At 42.8% G+C, this 18,161-nt stretch overlaps 3 protein-coding genes across 11 annotated transcripts; all 3 read left to right on the top strand.

The window, feature by feature from the left end:
- Window positions 1-975: 975 nt before the first annotated feature.
- LOC133162372 (anti-Muellerian hormone type-2 receptor-like) lies at window positions 976-4,327 on the top strand (the record flags this gene model as incomplete). The annotated part of the gene is made up of 10 exons (XM_061291522.1): window positions 976-1,213; window positions 1,594-1,752; window positions 1,895-1,987; window positions 2,553-2,641; window positions 2,712-2,933; window positions 3,018-3,132; window positions 3,199-3,344; window positions 3,416-3,572; window positions 3,707-3,843; window positions 3,903-4,327. Coding segments are annotated over 10 exons (1,473 nt in total), but the record flags the coding sequence as incomplete, so codon positions are not given.
- A 220-nt stretch (window positions 4,328-4,547) lies between these two features.
- Window positions 4,548-6,796, top strand: prr13 (proline rich 13). Of its 2 annotated transcripts, XM_061290302.1 has the most exons (5): window positions 4,548-4,790; window positions 4,975-5,015; window positions 5,415-5,461; window positions 5,532-6,040; window positions 6,382-6,796. In XM_061290302.1, the coding sequence occupies exons 3-5, from the start codon at window positions 5,446-5,448 to the stop codon at window positions 6,433-6,435; spliced, it is 579 nt and encodes a 192-aa protein (XP_061146286.1). In that variant the 5' UTR covers window positions 4,548-4,790; window positions 4,975-5,015; window positions 5,415-5,445; the 3' UTR covers window positions 6,436-6,796. The 2 variants fall into 2 exon arrangements, with proteins under 2 accessions (XP_061146286.1, XP_061146285.1); XM_061290301.1 differs by lacking the exon at window positions 4,975-5,015 and having other exon boundaries at window positions 4,553-4,790.
- A 349-nt stretch (window positions 6,797-7,145) lies between these two features.
- LOC133161845 (poly(rC)-binding protein 2) lies at window positions 7,146-18,130 on the top strand. Of its 8 annotated transcripts, XM_061290520.1 has the most exons (14): window positions 7,146-7,353; window positions 8,358-8,388; window positions 8,481-8,624; window positions 8,914-8,937; window positions 9,016-9,048; window positions 9,146-9,262; window positions 9,587-9,718; window positions 9,811-9,939; window positions 10,081-10,155; window positions 10,395-10,436; window positions 11,638-11,737; window positions 11,814-11,866; window positions 13,743-13,912; window positions 14,618-16,749. In XM_061290520.1, the coding sequence occupies exons 3-14, from the start codon at window positions 8,556-8,558 to the stop codon at window positions 15,015-15,017; spliced, it is 1,344 nt and encodes a 447-aa protein (XP_061146504.1). In that variant the 5' UTR covers window positions 7,146-7,353; window positions 8,358-8,388; window positions 8,481-8,555; the 3' UTR covers window positions 15,018-16,749. The 8 variants fall into 8 exon arrangements, with proteins under 8 accessions (XP_061146504.1, XP_061146508.1, XP_061146507.1 ...); XM_061290521.1 differs by lacking the exon at window positions 8,358-8,388 and having other exon boundaries at window positions 7,149-7,353; window positions 11,665-11,737; XM_061290519.1 differs by lacking the exon at window positions 8,358-8,388 and having other exon boundaries at window positions 7,149-7,353.
- Window positions 18,131-18,161: the final 31 nt, after the last annotated feature.

Here is an 18,161-nt window from a genome sequence, read left to right as displayed (position 1 = left end):
TGCAGGTGTGCACTTGTGGGAGTGATGCTGGGAAGTGTCGGAGACTCCCCTCACATTCCCATGACTGCTTGAGATTGGGAAGAAGGAAAAAAAAAAATCTCACACAGCCTTGCTTATCGGCCAGTCCAGGTTTTGAGTGACCATGTTTCTACGACGCTGGTCCCTTTTTCTGCTGGCGCTGGGTGAGTCGCCTTTCATTTTTTAATAAAACCATATACTTTTCATATTTTCATTTAAAGGCCATAATAGCTGTTTATTGTCATCATACACTAGTATGAGCTATGGAAACAATACACACAATAATCACCTATGAGGACATTGATCATTTACCAAATGATTATTTTTCCCCCTTGTGTCATTTTCTTCATGAATTTCAAGTAGCAGAAAAAATAATTTTAACTTTTGAAGGTTATTTTACTTTTGAAAAAGAAATGCTTGGTGTTTCTTTTGAATGAATGGCAGCAAGTGGAAACACAAAATTGTATTCTACATTCTGCCATCTCATAAACGACTTGTCAGTAAGCCGCAGGTTTAGACCATTGCGTTTAAATTATTTTCTGTTACAGGAAGATGAAAGTCACATTCCTACAACTCCCCGCCATGACCATAAATAGTATTGTCTTTTTGACTATGAAGTTGTTATCAGTACTTTATACAATGTTGCAAAACATTGTAGCCTCATCTACAGTAAATACAACAGGAAAAGAAAAATAGATCGGCTTAAGTAGCAAAGTATCTTTATCAACATTGGGTTTTGGTCTATACTTTTATTTTCAGTGTTAAATATTATTCCATATTGTCTCTTAAAGGCTTGTCACTCCATGTTATTTGTGTGCATGCTGGTGCAAAAACAAACACACCTTGAAGCTCATCCTGACAATGACAGCAGCATTGCCACCTACTGGAGTGGATGCGCAATTACACTTTGTAGAAGGCAAAACCCCCCCAACAATTTCCTTGGGGTGATTTTGACACCCCGGAGTCATATTACACCTAAATTCAGCATTGTCACTCTTCTCAGAACGCATCTTTCCTTGTGTGTGGGGCCCTTTGTCGAATGAGAGGAGGCAGTGCGCCTTCAAGGTCAAAGCGCACAACAAGGAGAAACTGAAGGCTGGCAACGTGAATGGCTCCGTTCAGGTCTGCGAGAACTCGCACTGCTGTGTGGGCTACTTCCTCGTTGTCAATGGTCAGCTGGAGGTTGACACTCTTTGTAAGAAGACAAGACATTTTCATGGAGACGCACACACATACAAACGACCTACCGTAATTTTCGGACTATAAGTCGCGGTTTTTTTTCATAGTTTGGGTGACTTATACTCAGGAGCGACTTATATACATATATATGTTTTTTTTCACTTTTTTGGGCATTTTATGGCTGGTGCGACTTATACTCCGGTGCGACTTATAGTCCAAAAATTACGGTACTTTCATTGAAGCCATAAAAATACTTCTCAGTCTCAAATATATGCCTTTTGTCAATTATATAAGCTTCTTATTATGACATGGACATTCCGCTGAACTAAAACTTTTATCTCGCCAATGATGTGACTCCTTCAGGCAGTATCTTTTTCATCCCATGTTCCGTTAAAGCTTGCGATATCTTTGAAAAGTCGTGCCCCGATGCCACCTGCAAGGCGCAGCACCGCTTCAACAACAAGCTGGTCAAGTGTGTGTGCAACACGGACCTGTGTAACCTCAACGTCACCTGGGGTGTGTCACCGCAGGAGCCGAGGCCCTCCAGCTCCATGGGTTTGTTGTATCTTCATCAGCAACCCCAGATTGTGGCTTTTGCATGACATACTAGATTCCACTGACGTTGTATACCATTGTCCAAATAAATCCCAGAAAATATTTGGAACATTCTCCGTGAAACTAATGCTTGTCTTTATAGGCAAAACTCGGCTCATGGTAGTTTTCTCTATGCTGGTCGTGTGCCTGCTGCTGATGGCGGCGGTGCAGCGGAGATGTCTCTCGCAACATAAAGGTAACGGATTCCTTATATTTCATGTGATTCTAAGGGAGAGTGTTCTAACTCGATTTAGATTTTTTATTTAAGGTGTGAAGAATTTTTGCCACATTGCAGATGAATGAAAACACTGGGTTTTGGAAATAATTGTTTTGTTTTTTTCTGTGGTGAACTTTTGCGAATCAGTGACTTCATTTAAGGAGCAATTTTCCAATTTTGAGGGGTGTTTTTGTTTTTTTTCAGGTTAATCTCAGGTACCTAAAGCATGGATTTGCCTAAACAATAACAAATTGGCAATATAACATATATAAATGCCTAGCGATGTTTTCCAGGGCTTGTTAGTGTTTTGACGAGGCGGAGACTTAGCCTTGTTTACTAAAATACTACAAAACGGGTTATTTTGAGCCTTGTATGGTATTCCACTCCCACACACTGCTTTTGTTTGACCTTGCGACTGTCGACCTTGGTGCTTATCTCAGCTGTAACGTTCCCTTCGTGCACCTGAGCTTCTTCTATTTCCTCAAATAGCAATAGCAACACAGTGGTGTCATTTTAACGTCGATATTGACTTTGTTTATTTTAGAGGAGACTGCCCAGGCGAGCCTTTTAATCGCACCAGTGAGTCCCTCCCAAACGTCCCAGATTGACATCACTGATGTTCAACTGCAACAAGTAAACTGTTTGAAAAGGTTAACTGATTAAAAGCACGGGTCCAATCTTAAAATACTTGTGTCTCGCTTAGATTGTGGCCCGTGGGCGTTTTGCCACGGTATGGCGAGGAACATACCAAGGCTCTATGGTGGCTGTGAAAGTCTTCCCCGCCGGCGCGCAGCATGTGTTCACTTCCGAGAAGGAAGTCTATGGGCTCCCACTGATGAGGCACGCCAGGATCATCCACTTTCTCGGTACCGGGAGAAGGTCGCAAGATAACAGCTGGCTTCTTTTCCTGCAATTTGCAGAACATGTGAGCATCAAGATTGAATCCAAAAATATTGGGCAATGCAAGTGTGGAAAATGACTCGTTTGTTTGTTTGGCTGTACTTTTCAGGGCTCTTTGCACTCCTTTCTGGGCCTGAACACCTGCAGCTGGCCGTTGTCACTCAAGTTGTGCCTGTCTTTAGCACAGGGACTCTCCTATCTCCACACCAATCTGCACACGCAAGGTGGGCATGATTTTTTACTTTTCCTCTCCATTTGTGTAATGGTCTTTTCACTGACATTTATTTCAGAGGGCCACAAACCGCCTGTGGCCCACAGAGACCTCAGCAGCTTCAACGTGCTTGTCCGGGCAGATGGCACTTGTGCATTGTGTGATTTTGGAAGCTCCATCATCACGTGTTCATGCCCAGGCCATCGCCAAATGGGAAAGCTAACGGTGACAACTCTATGAATCTGCTATGGCAAGATGTAACCTGGTCATTGTGCCACATTTGTGTTCATCCACAGGGTCACAGTCAGGCAGCATGCACCCTGTGCTATGTGGCCCCTGAGATCCTGGATGGTTGTGTCAGCCTCTTCAGCAGCTGCTTTCTGCACGGGGACGTTTACGCTTTGGGTTTGCTTCTGTGGGAGATCTGCATGCGCTGCTCTGACTTGTTTGAAGGTAAAATTCATAATGCACACCGACAGGCCGTAACATTTATGCACAATCCAGCATAGAGGAGAGCTGGGTTTGGGGGGGGGGGGGGGGGGTCCTTCCAGTCTCACCACGCAGTGAGTGAATGTCTCCCTCTGCAGACGGCACCGTGCCACAACACCACCTCCCGTATGAGCGTGAACTGGGAAGCCACATGAGTCAGGAGAGACTCATTGTCTATGTGTCTCACATGGGAAAAAGACCCTCCATCCCTGAGCATTGGCATCAGCTGAGACAGGTATGCTTTCCCACTAGCCTCACTGAATTCCCACTGAATTACTCTTGGGCCCATCTCAGGGACCGCTGCTCCAGGATCTGCTGACCGAATGCTGGGACATGGACCCGGATGCCCGTCTGACTGCTCATTGTGCCGTGGACAGATTAGTCTTTCTTCAGTCCAATTCTTTAGTATGACATTCGTTTCACAGCTTGTCTAGAAGAGTCTTGGAAAAACCTTTACGCGTGTTTCAGCAGTTCTGTGGTGTCTTAAATATCAGTTACTAAATATTATTCATTAAGAAATGGTTTTGGCATCGTTTTGCAACACAGCTCCACATTCATTATCTTATCCTCACTTTCACTGTATCCGCACCATTCAGTGATGACCTTTTTAAAGTATGTGTATATTTTTTCAAAAATCAATCAGGTAAAAAGATGTGAACGGAGGAAAATCTCCCCATTTTGTTTGTTGACATGTATACAAAATAAAAAAAATTAACCAATTGGAGTGTCTTCGGTTTACGATATTACCGATACAACACGACATGCACATTATTGTTTTTGATGTGATTATTTTACGTTTGTGGCCTGTAAGTGTTTTTCGTTCAACTACTAACTGTTGTGACTTAAATATTAGGTTTAGTAATAGTAATACGCAGTCCGGTGGGACGGAATTCCGTCGTAAACCGAGGAACTACTGTATTCAGTGCAAGTGTACCTCAGTGTATACGTCGTCAGACTCGTCACCACATTCCTCCTCCATTCGTCGCAACAAACAGTAGTTGTTTGCGTATGGAAACACTTAAGCAACACTCTTTTGTGTTTCTGCATGTAAATGTAGAGGCAGGTGCTTGGGATTTTAAGTTTGGGTGCGGCTTCCTCGTCCTGCGCATGTTTCTTTCTCCCCAGTTGCGTCAGAGACTGCGCGTCAATCAATACGGAAGACAGCGATTAAATAAAGCAAAGGTGAGCTTGGGATCACTTCATATATATTTAAATACTTACTTTCTGTATTTGCGTTACAATCTGTGTTTATCTAAAAACTCGAAGTTACAACTGTTGAGTGACCGTCGTAGTTGACGCTTAACATGGACTCGGTGACACCTAGTTATGTCACGAAAATGTTCCATTTTGTTGTCTCAACCAACAGACCGAGTTTACTGACCAAAAAGGAGGACACATCATTATTCGTTAAGTTTACACCTGTAAACAGCTATTCTTTTTTTTGCCCCCCCCCCGCACACACATTAATCACGATTAGTCGCGTTATACGCAAAATCTAAAAGTAATCAAAAGTAGCGTACAGCACATTTTTTTACAGTAATCTATTTCGTTATAGATAAAAGTGCATATCATTTGCTGACATTTGCTGTTTTGACAATTTTCGTACACCAGTTAAATAAAATATTCACTATAAATCTCAAATTTAAAACATGTACAGTAATCAACGCAAACTAAAGATTATTCCCACTGCCAATGCATTAATGTTGCCCTGTTTGTTTCATTAAAAAACAAAGTCAAATAATAATAATAATCATCTTGTTTCCAATGAATTATAAATCCATTATTTTTTTATTCATGTCTTTCCAGAACTTTCATAACACCTGAAGTGTGACCAACCATGTGGCCAAATCAAGGTATACAGTTTTTGCGGGGTACAAAAAAGTGGCAGCATTGAATGTTTGAATCATTGTGTGTTTACATTAGGTCCATCCAACCCAGCCTTCCCCCCTGGCTACAACCCCGCGTACCCCTCCGTCCCTCCTGCAGGAGCCTACCCACAGCCTCCATCTCAACAGTACCTGCCTGTTCAGTATCCAGGAGGCGTCAACCCCGTCATGATACCCAACGCATCCCGGGGTGTGACGCCATACGCTGGCGTTGCGGGACCTCACTCCTATCCTGTGGGGCCTGGCGGGTATCCTGTCGCCCCTGTCGGAGGCGTCCAGGCCGGAGTGTACCCGCGCTCCCCAAAAGGCCACCACCAGAAAAAAAAGGGCCACCACCACAACAAAGGCTACCATGGGGGGTTCAATCCCCTCCATGGAGGCGGGGGCATGGCTGGGATGGCTGGGATGGCTGGCATGGGTGGCATGGCTGGCATGGCTGGCATGGCTATGGGGATGCATGGACATAAAGGCCACAAGAAGTTGAAGAAGGGGAAGAAGCTAAAGAAGGGGCACGGGATGCACGGCCACCACAAACATGGGGGCAAGGTAAGACTGGCACCACTCACAATCACAAGCTTGGTGATGGTATTAGGGTTGCAGTGGACCCCCTGTTATTTGAGAATAGGTACCGTCCCAGTCCTCGAAAAGCAAAAATGCATATAATTGATCCCCATTATAATTGCATTGAGACAAATTTGATAAAATGTTGTAATAAAAAACACAAGTATGTGGACACCCACTATAATTCATTTCCAGTGGATCTGGCCATGAATAGCAAAACATTTTGAATGTGACACTCATAATTGTTACAAAAAATGAATAGTTAAGTATTGTTTATTTTCCCCCTCTTAACATGCATTAACGTATTTAATTGTCTGTCCCCACAGTCCTCCAGTGGCAGTAGTAGCAGCAGCAGCAGCAGCAGTAGTAGTAGCGACTAAGGCTATGATCCAATGTATAAATTGTACTGTATGCCACCACACAATTAAAATGTGGATAACTGCTGAAAGGCATTATCAAAAAAAGCAAAAAAAACTATGGGATTTCTCTGGATACAGTATACTGTAACTCCATCTAAATATAAAGGGGCTTACTGCTAAAAGCTATTTAATGACTACTTTGACAAGATTATGCAATGATGTAGGTTACGATTTTATAGGCTGTATTTTGTATCTTTCAGGAAATCTGTCTCTCAGCTACTAACATGTTACACTTGTTGATTCTTATATCACTGTGTTTTGGAAGGAATGCATGATTTTTTAAGAATGGTGATTGATTACAATAAATGTACAAAAAAAGCTATCTGTGTCTCATTTGTGCTGTATACAGTATAGCTCATTAAATTATGTTATAATAAATTATATTACGCCTCTTAAACGAGACGTTTTTGTTTGAATTTATTCATGTAGTCGTTTCTGTTGAGTCATCTCAACATACATGTGTTATAATAATTTTCAAATATTGTTCGAGAGGATCTTAGGCATAACTTTTATGAATGCACGTGAACGTCTCAAAGCAACAACGCAAAACTTTTTACTCACATTTAAAAAAAAAATTATCTGTGTGTTTTCCATTTTCCAAAGTACGTATAACGCTTTTCTATTATAATGTATTTTATCCAGATTGGGCGTATCGCACACAGGATGTAGGTTCGGCTTGGGTGAAAGGGGAAAGTTCGGAGGTCGCCATGTTGTTGTCTTTGTGCATAAGAGTGAAGCTCGATCTCACATCACTCTTCCCTCTTCCCCCGAGTCCTCTCTAAACTCTTCCCCCCCTGGGTTTCTACCCTCCCGAACCTCTCCCCTTCTACCCTCACAACCCCAACCCATCCCCCGGTCACCTTCCAGCGCTCGAACCGGGTAAGTTCGGCCTCTGAGCTTAATTGTTTATGTTTCGCGTGTTGTTGTGGTCCGAAGAAGCGGAAAGAAATTGCGCTTAGCTTAGTTTAGCTTAGCATCGTGCTAGTAGGCCGCGGCGACCACGGTGAGTGCGCCGTTTAAAATTAGCTTTGTTAGCTCAGCCTTGCACCGGAAACGTCAAGTTTAACGATTATTTCAAGCCCCTATATCCCATTGTTTTACTCAAATGTTTTATGATCAGCGTGTAGTCTATCATAAAGATCATACAAAATCAAGTAAAATGTCACTATTGGTATTAAAATACAGGATGGTAGTTAGCAATGCTAAATAGCGTGCGCATGCTCCATTCATTCCCCCCCCCCTCCCAAGCCCCCGATTGAAAAGCCTCCAAAATGCTATTTTCTACAAATCAAAGTACTTTATCCTAAAGTAAACGCCCGAACCCCAATGTAGGGGACATTTGAGTTGTGTAGTTATGTTCGAAGTCTTTAGAAGAAATCAAAAGTGTTTTGTAATGGATTTGAGGGGGCAGACGCCGACTTGGCACGCTGCTAGTGATGACGAAACTGTTAGCCGGCAAGCGGTGCCGGCCGTATTATCGTAATTTATTTCTGCTTAACTCTCTAAACTTCAAATTATATTCACACAAACTGGATTTTGATATTGATATTAGAACTATAAAGTTAAACGTTAATAATATGGAGGCGTGCTTGTGAGTCCTTTGAGGTTGCTTATCTAGATAGCTTATGCCCTAACTTTGGAAAGCCGCTAGAGCATTTTTTTGATAGCCTTGAATTTCATCTTCGTCACTATGTACTAGTTACTCTTTGTCCCCGCTAGTAAGACAGCTCGGTGCACGAGTAGAATGTCTGGCTTTAACTAGCATGCTAAAAGGACAATTTTGGCATAAAAGTAGGCTAACAACGTATTACCAGCTAATCAAAACTCTGAAATTTGTACCACTGGTGTAGAGCTGAATTTTTCTTTTTTGCTTTGCTTCACAGCCATTTAAGAAAATTTTGATCTCCATTCTAGGTACTGATGGGCAAATACCAATACCATCTATTGCTAAGAATAGCGGCATTATTTCAAGGCATTGGGTACTTATGCTGCTGTCCTCCCTCCAGATTTTCTCTGTGACCAAAGACCAACCCGGCCCCCCTAAGTTCGGCACGGAAGGCCCACACACGGCAGCTGCAGCTATGGACTCCGGTGTGATTGAAGGAGGGCTCAATGTCACTCTTACCATTAGGCTGCTCATGCACGGCAAGGTGAGGTATCAGGAGGCAATGGCATCATTCACCTGAATGACCTGCCTCTGGGGACTTGATGTGATGTGTCACGGTATTGACTTGGTACAGTTGAGAGATCGTGTAGCATTGCAGTCCTAACAGTGGAACCTGTAAGAATTGTTTCGTGCAAACTAGTGTATTTACATACTCTGAAATATTAAATGGGCCTGATATAGTTTTCATGGTAAAAAAAAAAGAACCGTTAAGACTACAAATGTATTTCTCCAATATTTGATGAAATCTAATGAACAGTGTTTTGTCATTTCAGGAAGTTGGCAGCATCATTGGAAAGGTGAGACTTGACAGAGCATAATTCAGTTGGAAGGGGTTTTTCTGATACTGAACTTTATTTTTATGTCCTGCATTTTAGAAAGGTGAATCTGTGAAGAAGATGCGTGAAGAGGTGACTTTCCTGCGTGTCCTTCTCTCCAAATAAGCACAATGTGACAGTTATTGCCAAGTGGTTGTTTTTCACGCCCTCACTTGTTTTTTCCGTGCAGAGCGGGGCGCGCATCAACATCTCCGAGGGCAACTGTCCCGAGAGAATCATCACTTTGGCCGGGCCGACCACCGCCATCTTCAAGGCCTTCTCTATGATCATTGATAAACTGGAAGAGGTGTGGCTCTTGCTCAAAAAAATTGCAGATGGACAGCCATACTGTTTCCCCAACCTATTACTGAGTCAAGGCACATCACCCAAGAAAACTGCCAGAATATATATGCAGTGATATCTTAAGGGCTGCTACAGTAAAGCTACCACCTCATATTGAAATAATTGTAAAAAAAAAAAATACAGTGGTGCCAACGTTGATTATTTTTAGTAAATACAACATTTTCCAGACTAAGTAAAATTGGATGGTTTGCGCCAGCTCACCTGATAATCCGTCACAACACAATTGGCGAGGGATCACTTTTCTAAATGGACCGCACTGTGTCCTCAGGACATCAGCAGCTCGATGACAAACAGCACAGCCGCCAGCAGGCCCCCGGTGACCCTGCGCATCGTGGTGCCCGCCAGTCAGTGCGGCTCCCTCATTGGCAAAGGTGGCTGCAAGATCAAGGAAATCCGAGAGGTAGCCAAACAAGAGTCTGCTACTGCTGCTTCTTCCTCCCCTCCCTGCTCTTCTTCCCTGCCTCATTCCCCTTCGATTTGTTGTGCTGTCAGTCAACCAGTGCTCAGGTCCAAGTGGCAGGTGACATGCTGCCCAACTCCACGGAGCGTGCCATTAGCATAGCTGGAACGCCCCAGTCGATCATTGAGTGCGTCAAGCAGATTTGTGTGGTCATGCTCGAGGTAAGGAGGAACCTCTACCAGGGAAGACTAAGTTGGTGTGCGTTAAAGTAAAGTTCATATGGGCTTGGCCTTTGTTTGTTCAAACACATTGATTCGCTGAGGATATGCTCATGCATCTGTCTTGCGTGTCCCCCTGCACAGTCCCCCCCGAAGGGCGTCACGATTCCCTACAGACCCAAACCTTCGGGATCCCCCGTCATCTTCGCAGGCGGACAGGTACACGCCCACGTTCATTTGCTAGTTGTCAGACATCTTGCGTCAATGTGTTCGGGCGTATTTCTTGAAAAGAAGCTATGCCTTCCTCTGGCTTTCCTCCATTTCTCTTTCATGTCCCCAAAGAGGTTTGCTTTACACGAAATGTGGAGACTTTGGACAGGACTTGTTGTTGATCCTTTTTATTAGCTTTAGCCGGCGACCGATGCAAGGCCTGTGAAAGTTGTTCTCATTTGTTTCAGGCCTATGCGGTACAAGGACAGCACGCCATTCCACAGCCAGATGTAAGTGAAGTTTCTGCTTGTTGCAGAGAGAAATAAGCCATGCTGACACCACCCATTCTCTCTTCATGTCACCTTCCCCAAACATCACGCCGGCCACCTAGTTTTGCGTTTGTCAGATGGAAACGGGAAAGTTCGTTTTTAGTGAAGGGCCACGAGCGACAGCTCATAAAGCAGATGAATTGTGCAGCTTCAAAGAGCAATCTTTTCAAGTCTCATTCTAAGAGCTCTTGATCACTGTTGTGTTCTCCGCTATATCATTATTGACGCCCCCACTATTGTGTTCTCCCCTATATCGTTATTGACGCCCCCACTATTGTGTTCTCCGCTATATCATTATTGACGCCCCCACTATTGTGTTCTCCGCTATATATTATTGAAGCCCCCACTATCTTTTTGCCTTGTGCTTGCTTTAATGACAGATGTGCATGTGTCACCCAATGAACTTGTGCGGAACCTTTTGCTCTCTCGAGCTGGGTAGTTGATTCTCGTTTACATAGGTCGAGTTGACGGTCTAACATGGTCCCGTCAGTGTGTCCGTCCAGCTTTATTTTGTCCAGACTCTCCACGGCTCCATCATTGGCCATCTGGTGCTCACTCTCTGTTATTCCTTGAAATAATCCCTTGTCTGTTTCCCTTGATTTTCCTTTGCTACCTGACTTTATTATCCTTCCCCTTTTTGTCTTCAGAAATTCCTATTTCAGTAGTGGTGCTACAATGAAAGAATGTTGTTTGCTTACACGTTAAGTGCACCAACATATAACCACCACGAGAGCCGTATCAAATTTTCTGCATTCTCAAAAGACTGCGTTTACACAGCAGAACTCTCCATTTAATGGCACTGAATGTCAATTTGAATGAAAGTGCATCCATTGTTTATTTTGATCATACTGCAATGATTCATGTCCCAGTTGTGACACGAAAAAATTGAATTTTGTCACTTGACCTGACCCATGCAGTGAAAAGCAACTCTTGGATGGTCATGCTAGGTCTTGATTGACACGGCCAGAAAGATCATTTCACCCCCCCCCCCCCCCCCCCCCTCTTAGCCTGCTGTGTTGTATGTACTTCCCTTCAGATATGTCATTCGAATGTTTCAAGCTGACTTTGATTTGTGTCGTGTTCCCCCCCGCCCCCCTCCCCTTTTCACTCTCCTTGTTTTCCCCTATCCTCCTTTTCCCTCTCCTCTCTCTTCCTCTCATAGTCTTCCTCTGCTGCTATCTCTCCACAGCTCACCAAGCTTCACCAGCTGGCTATGCAGCAGAGCCCCTTCCCCATCGCGCACAGCAACCAGGGATTCACCGGTACGTGTTTTCTACTTGGACACCCAGGTTGCCGACGTGCGACAAGTTCTTATGTTGTTAAAATATTTTTTGTTAGGAATCGATGCTTCCGCTCAGACCAGTTCTAATGAGATGAAAATTCCAAACGAGGTAAGCATACTTCTATACATTTTCAGGATTACGTATAACCAGGGCTGTGGACTCTGTTCGGACTCGGGAACTCGGACTCTGTCATTTTTGCAGGACTTGGTGCTGATTTTGACCGAGTCCACCGAGTCCGACAATAAAAAAAAAAGAGGCAAGACGCAGCCAGAGAGTGTCAGGTTACAGTCAGCGCGGTAGGAGTTGGAAGAAGCAGTAAAAACTCCACCAAATTCGTCGTAATGACGCGTGATATGTTATATCCTTACTATTTTCCAGGTTCTTAGATAGCAAGAATAGGTCGGACAACGACGTGAATAATAACTGCTTTATTCCTTACTCACAGTGCGTTCACAGGGCGTACCACCTCAACAACACAGAATGCCCATCCCACTTCCGGGGTTTTTCTACTACGTAATTTGAGTTAGCCCAAAATACACAACATCTCTTCCCCTCTTACAATGAACGTGCTATAATGCATGAACAACATAGTCTTATGCACCTATAACTTGACATCTTCAAGATCTATCAATAACTAATAATCATATGGTCCAAACAATTATGACAATAATATTCCCATGAACCCTTAACTTTGGGTGAGGGTGGACTACCTCGAATTATAGCAAAAAAAAACGATGAATGCACCCCGCTTCAATGGCAGAACGCGGATGAAATTAAAGACATCAAATGAGAATAATCCTTTTATAAAAATTAAAATTGACTGACACAAACGTGAGTTCATGTTTTTATTGAAAACAACATAGTGCTGACGCCGTACGACATGGGTTTTTCGCTTTCCAAATAAGGGGTCGTCACTAATTATTTGTGTTTAGATAAATGTCTGAGCTATAATGGTGTAATAAATAGGGGTGTAAATCGCGGGTTTTGTCACGATAAGATATCATATCGATACAAAGAACTACGATACGATATTTGCCGATATCTTAAAGCCTGCTGCGATTCATTCACGATATATCGCGATATAGTGCTCTATGAGCGATTTTTAAAGAATTTTTTTTTTAATAAAAAATATAGAACAATATCCTGATTTATAACAATTCATACGCAAAATCAACAAGGTACTGCAAACTCTTTATTTAGGAAATTACAGGAGTATTGTACTATACAAAGTGCTTATTTTAACACTGAACTTTGATGTCGTGTTTTTTCTTTAAATGTGCGGCGAGATTTGTGCTCCCTGAATATTTTATCACCGCATGGCAGGATTTACAAACTGCACGTGTCTTGTCGGTTGAGCCATCTTTTCTTTGGAATCCAAAGTGCTTCCAAACGAATGACTTGAAGCCTAAAGGGGAGCAAATTTCCTCGTCTTTTTGGACACTAGCCATAGCACCAGCCCAGGAGCCGCGTACTAGTTGTCGACTCCCCTTTCACGTGCCTGCTCTGCTCACAACACAACAACGTCGCGCGCACTGCTCCCGGAAAGAGGAAGCGAGCAACAATGAACTGGATTTCAAAATAAAGTCGCGTCTGATATCCGAGGTCAAACACGGCGATATAAATCAATGTTTACGTTTAGCATCGATGCCAATAAATCGTAGAGCATTATATCGATTAATCGATGTGTATTGATGAATCGTTACACCCCTAGTAATAAATTATTAAAACCTTGAAAGTATCTGTTTATTGTATTCGTTTATGTTTAATAAAGACAAAGCCATCACTAAATTGTTGTAATTATTTAGATTTTGATCTAAATTAGCCTTGAATAAAGACTAAGCAGTCACATGAATTAACAGAAAAAATGGACATCCGGACTCGGACTCATGGTCAAGAGGCCGGACTCGGACTCTGTGCAAAAATCCGACCGAGTCCACAGCCCTGCGTATAACTATTTGTGGCTTAAGCTATTCTTCCTCTTCAGCTCATCGGATGCATCATTGGCCGCCAAGGCGCCAAGATCAATGAGATCAGACAAATGTCGGGCGCCCAGATCAAGATAGCGAACCCGGTGGACGGCTCCACCGACCGACAGGTGACCATCACGGGCTCACCTGCCAGCATCAGCTTGGCGGAGTACCTCATCAACGCCAGGTCAGTACACACCGCCAATTGACGGTCGTTTCCACCACGTAGTCAAATTCAATTTTGAACGGTAACATTGGGGTCAAATTTCCACAATCAGCTTTGGAGAAAATCCGCGAGTGAATGAGACACGCCTTAAATAAAATTAGAATTGCCTAGAGATGCTGCAAGATGGCAAAGCTAGTAAATAGGGCTGTGGTCTAACTAAAGCACCGTCCCTTGCTTCAACATAGTTCCCTTGCACCCCATTTTTGTTTGACTTTTTTTTTTTTCTTTCAACGAATACGTGAAGATAGATTAAAAAAAAAAGCACAATAGATGAATTTGTAGGAAATGTTGTCAAGCAAGAAAAAAAAAGACTAATGCAAGGGGGCAGTTTTCTTCACTTTTCGTCACATATTAGTCGCATTAATAAACGTAATATAAGAATTTGTATCATGAATACAAAATAATTTATTGAGTAGATAATGCCCCGAGTTTAGATTGGCATGCATTTTGTTGGACAACCATGTATTAGCATGCAGCAGAGCTTACCTAGCTCTTTATTTGGTCAACATGACACGCTCACGTTTCGCGGCCCCCCCCCACACTCCCCCCAACAACATCAACATCAAAAGACCTACCCTTCCGCCATTTGCCCACTGACCAACCTGCCCTGTGACCCATCCCGACTGTGTTGTCCCTCTTTCTCTCTCCTTGTCTCCTTTTCTACAGTGTAGAGTCCTCTAAACCTCCTCCTCCTCCCTCTTCCTCCTCTTCCTCCTCCTCCTCCTTGAAACCCGAACCGAGCAGCCCGTGCCCTTCCTCCACCTCTACTACCACCTCTACTACCACTGCTGCTACTACTACTAGCACCTCCTCTGCTTCCTCCTCCTGTGTGGTGCCCCCCTCAGCCTCCATCCCTCTGTCCTTGTTACCTCCTGGACCTCCTCCTCCTCCTTCCTCCACCACATCCTCCTCCGACCCCTCTCCCGCCTGTGTGTCCAGTCTCCTCACACTCAAGCCCCTGCCTCTGCTGGCCCTCCATGTTGTCAGCGGGGCCGCCAACCCTGAGCCCAAAATGGCCCCCGAGCTGGGCTCCAAGTCCAAGCGGCGACGGCTTTCCCCTTACTAACACGTCCTCTGCCTACACCTGCTTTGGCCACGTCTACTAAACACACACACTCGCATACGTCACAACACCTTGCAAGATTTCTGGTAAGTTCACGGTAAATTTCAAAGTCCGTGTCCACATTTATTGTAAAGGCAGATTAAGCGTTAGTACGAAACACCGTTTATTTACTGCAGTACAGTACTTTGAATCTGTAATAAGTCACACAAACAACTGTACTTCTTTCTTTCAGTTTCATCCTAAAATATATTTTCCCCAAACTAAATCTGAATTGCCAATTTGTTTCATTGGTGGAAAGTTTGCAACATTGAAAATTACCAGAATTTTGCAACCTTACACACACACACACACACACACACGCGCGCTCACAGTTCGCTGCCTAATTTACTTTCTTTCCTGTCAAGTGTGATTATTGTTATGATTACTATTCTAACTAAGTGACTTTTGCATGCAGAGCGGATGTCCGCTGAAGGCTTTTTTTTTCCCTCTGTGTGTGTTTAAGATGTGCTCAGGTAGCAGCTCTTTCTCCCAAGATGATGTCATGCTTGTGCTAGTAATTTGTTTAGGCATCACCTCGGTAACAGCGAGTGGTTTTTTTTTTTTTTTTCCCGCCCAATGTACATAAAGGAGCTTTAGTCCACGCTCAGGTATACACACTATGAATTCCAATTGAGCGTTGTGGGTTTTTGTTTTTTTTGCCGAGGGTTGTTTCTATGAACCTAATTTCTATCATTTAAATTAAAGTCTGAATTCCTCATCATCAGTCCACTGGCCACTCTTGGCCACTTTCTCTATTTAAGGCTCTATGCACCCAAGACATTGTGTAGGTAGATGTACGCATGTGTACAAGTCATTGACTGGCAGCATGTTTTGTTGATGTCTGGCCTGCGGTGTGGGACTTCCATTGTGGAGCTGAATTCCACAAAAACAAATTTCCTCTCTCCCTTTAAAGACAATTTTTCTCATCAGAAATATAAAATGTAAATTGCCATTCATGCTGAACCTGTCACCAGCATTAAATTTTTTTAATTTTTTTTTATAGCTATCAGACAGGTTCAATTGAGCACGTTTTATGTTTGAGGTAAACTCTGGAATTGATATCTTTGTGATTTGTATGGCAGTGATTACTGGATACCAGATTTAATTTTAATTTAAGAATTCAAATCATACCAATCAAATGATTGTCATGAAAGTATTATCAAAGTAAAAAAAAAAAAGGGTAGTAATCCCCCTCAATACTTGTTTACTTCTGTCAAATTGTGTACCGCCCATACTTTGAGTTTTCTGTCGATGTCCGAAGCTCACTTTTTGAGGTGGTTTTGCGCAAGTTGAATAATCAGGCTACGTGCAAAAAAGGACTGCCCCATTTTTGTCGAACTTGCAACTCAACCGTGATTTAGATCAGTAAAGGTCCCACTTTGGAAGTCACTACAGAGTCCCACAGTGAGCCAGAGATCACCGATTCATTTATCCACTCAACCTAAAAATAAAATATAGTTAGCCCACTCTTGTTCTTAGCATCTTAAATATACTAAAGCATTTGTAACAAGCCACTCCTTAAAACTATTTCATCTTTGAAGATGCCACTTGTTTTTTTCTCTTGGGAAATATTTGATCTGTTCCAGGACTTGGCATGATTGTCTAGGGTAAGCTTTTAAATGTTGCCCTACATAAAATGTAAAGGAAGTAAGCCACTGTCTTTTGAAACTACAATAAAGTCAAACTGCACACCCTATGAAGACATCTGGCGCATAATGAACAGGAACATGGTGTCTTAGTCTGTTTAGCCCACGAGGCAGTTTAATACATCTAGATAATATAATACGTAGATTTTGTGATTTAAAAAATAAAAAAAGCATTTGTCATGCACACTATTATCTTGACATCTTTGGCGCAGCCTCTCTTCAAATGTAGATTTTCGTTTCCTTTCCATGGGTTTTTTTGTATGGGGGGGGGGGGGGGGGGGGAACTAAAATGACACCGTATTGCCTTTTCACACCCTTCATTCCAACAGTTCGACGCAGCCACTCTGCAACATGGCAACGTAAATGCACAACTTGTACTAAACCTCGCGTAATGTCCGCCCGTGCTCTTGTTCACGACTATAAATTGTGCAAAAAATCCTGGTGGGATATAAATGGTGTTGGTCTCCAACCAAGCATTGTATGTGTGTATTTGTCCCGCTCCAGGCTTTCCTCTGAGGCCACCGGATTGGCAGCCAACTGATTGAGACCCCCAGTCTGCACTAAATCTCACCACCACCAACAACATCAACAGAAATCTATATTACACCTATATAACACCACTTCCTTCCTTTATTGTTAGCATCACTTCATCCACAGCCTTTATGATTATTTATTTTTTTTTAAAATTTGTTTTAGTCCACCCATGAACTAGGAATATAGGACCCCGATTTTGGGGAGATGAGATCTTAAATCAAAAAACATTTTTTTTTTTTAAATTTATATTTTTGTCTTGACGCCCTTTTTTAGCTTCCATGTTTCAGTGCAGCCACAAAAGAAGATTTAGATTTAGTTGTGTACAGCATAGCTTTTTTTGGAAAAAATACAGAAGAATAGAGTTACTCTTTTATCCCCCAAAAAATGTATTTTGTTACACATCAGAGTAGTAGATGCACATTGGATCGCTGATGCGTCATAGGCACGTTCCCTATTGATGTCATTCCCCTCCTTGGATCATGTTTTGTTTTTGCCGGGCTGGGAAATTCTTTTGTCTGGGTTTTTTGAGGGGGGAAGATTTTTTTGTTGTAAAGACTGCTAAATACTTATAAAAAGACATAAAAAGTTGGAATATTTGTTTTAAATGGAAGAAGTATTTTTTTTAACTACCAAAGGACAGGAGGAAGAGTGGGGCAGGAGGGGGGGGACACATGCAGCAGGTATGAGGCTATTACGAAGAAAACAAAATGAAGGCAAAGAAGGGGTTGTAAGCTAACACTAGTTTCCTGCTCTTTCCTTTGCTCAGTTCTTTGTTTTAATGATTATTATTTGCAGGAAAAAAGGACATTTGTGCACGTTTTTCTTTGTCTGAGACTGTAGATCTTGGGTGCCACAAATTTGTTAAAAAAAATAAAAATGTGAAATGCTCTAAACACACTCCCTCGGCTGTTTGTCCTTTGTAATTAGC

Source organism: Syngnathus typhle, linkage group LG11 (assembly GCF_033458585.1).
Source record: "Syngnathus typhle isolate RoL2023-S1 ecotype Sweden linkage group LG11, RoL_Styp_1.0, whole genome shotgun sequence".
Taxonomy (NCBI): domain Eukaryota; kingdom Metazoa; phylum Chordata; class Actinopteri; order Syngnathiformes; family Syngnathidae; genus Syngnathus; species Syngnathus typhle.
Note: the sequence above shows the minus strand (reverse complement) of the source record. Positions and strands in the feature narration are given on the sequence as shown.

Coding starts and splice junctions, on each gene's coding strand:
- prr13 (XM_061290302.1), top strand. Junction 6,041..6,381: donor ACCACAAACATGGGGGCAAG/GTAAGACTGGCA, acceptor CTGTCCCCACAG/TCCTCCAGTGGCAGTAGTAG.
- LOC133161845 (XM_061290520.1), top strand. CDS start 8,556: ATGGACTCCGGTGTGATTGAAGGAGGGCTCAATGTCACTCTTACCATT. Junction 9,263..9,586: donor TCATTGATAAACTGGAAGAG/GTGTGGCTCTTG, acceptor CTGTGTCCTCAG/GACATCAGCAGCTCGATGAC. Junction 10,156..10,394: donor TCATCTTCGCAGGCGGACAG/GTACACGCCCAC, acceptor CATTTGTTTCAG/GCCTATGCGGTACAAGGACA.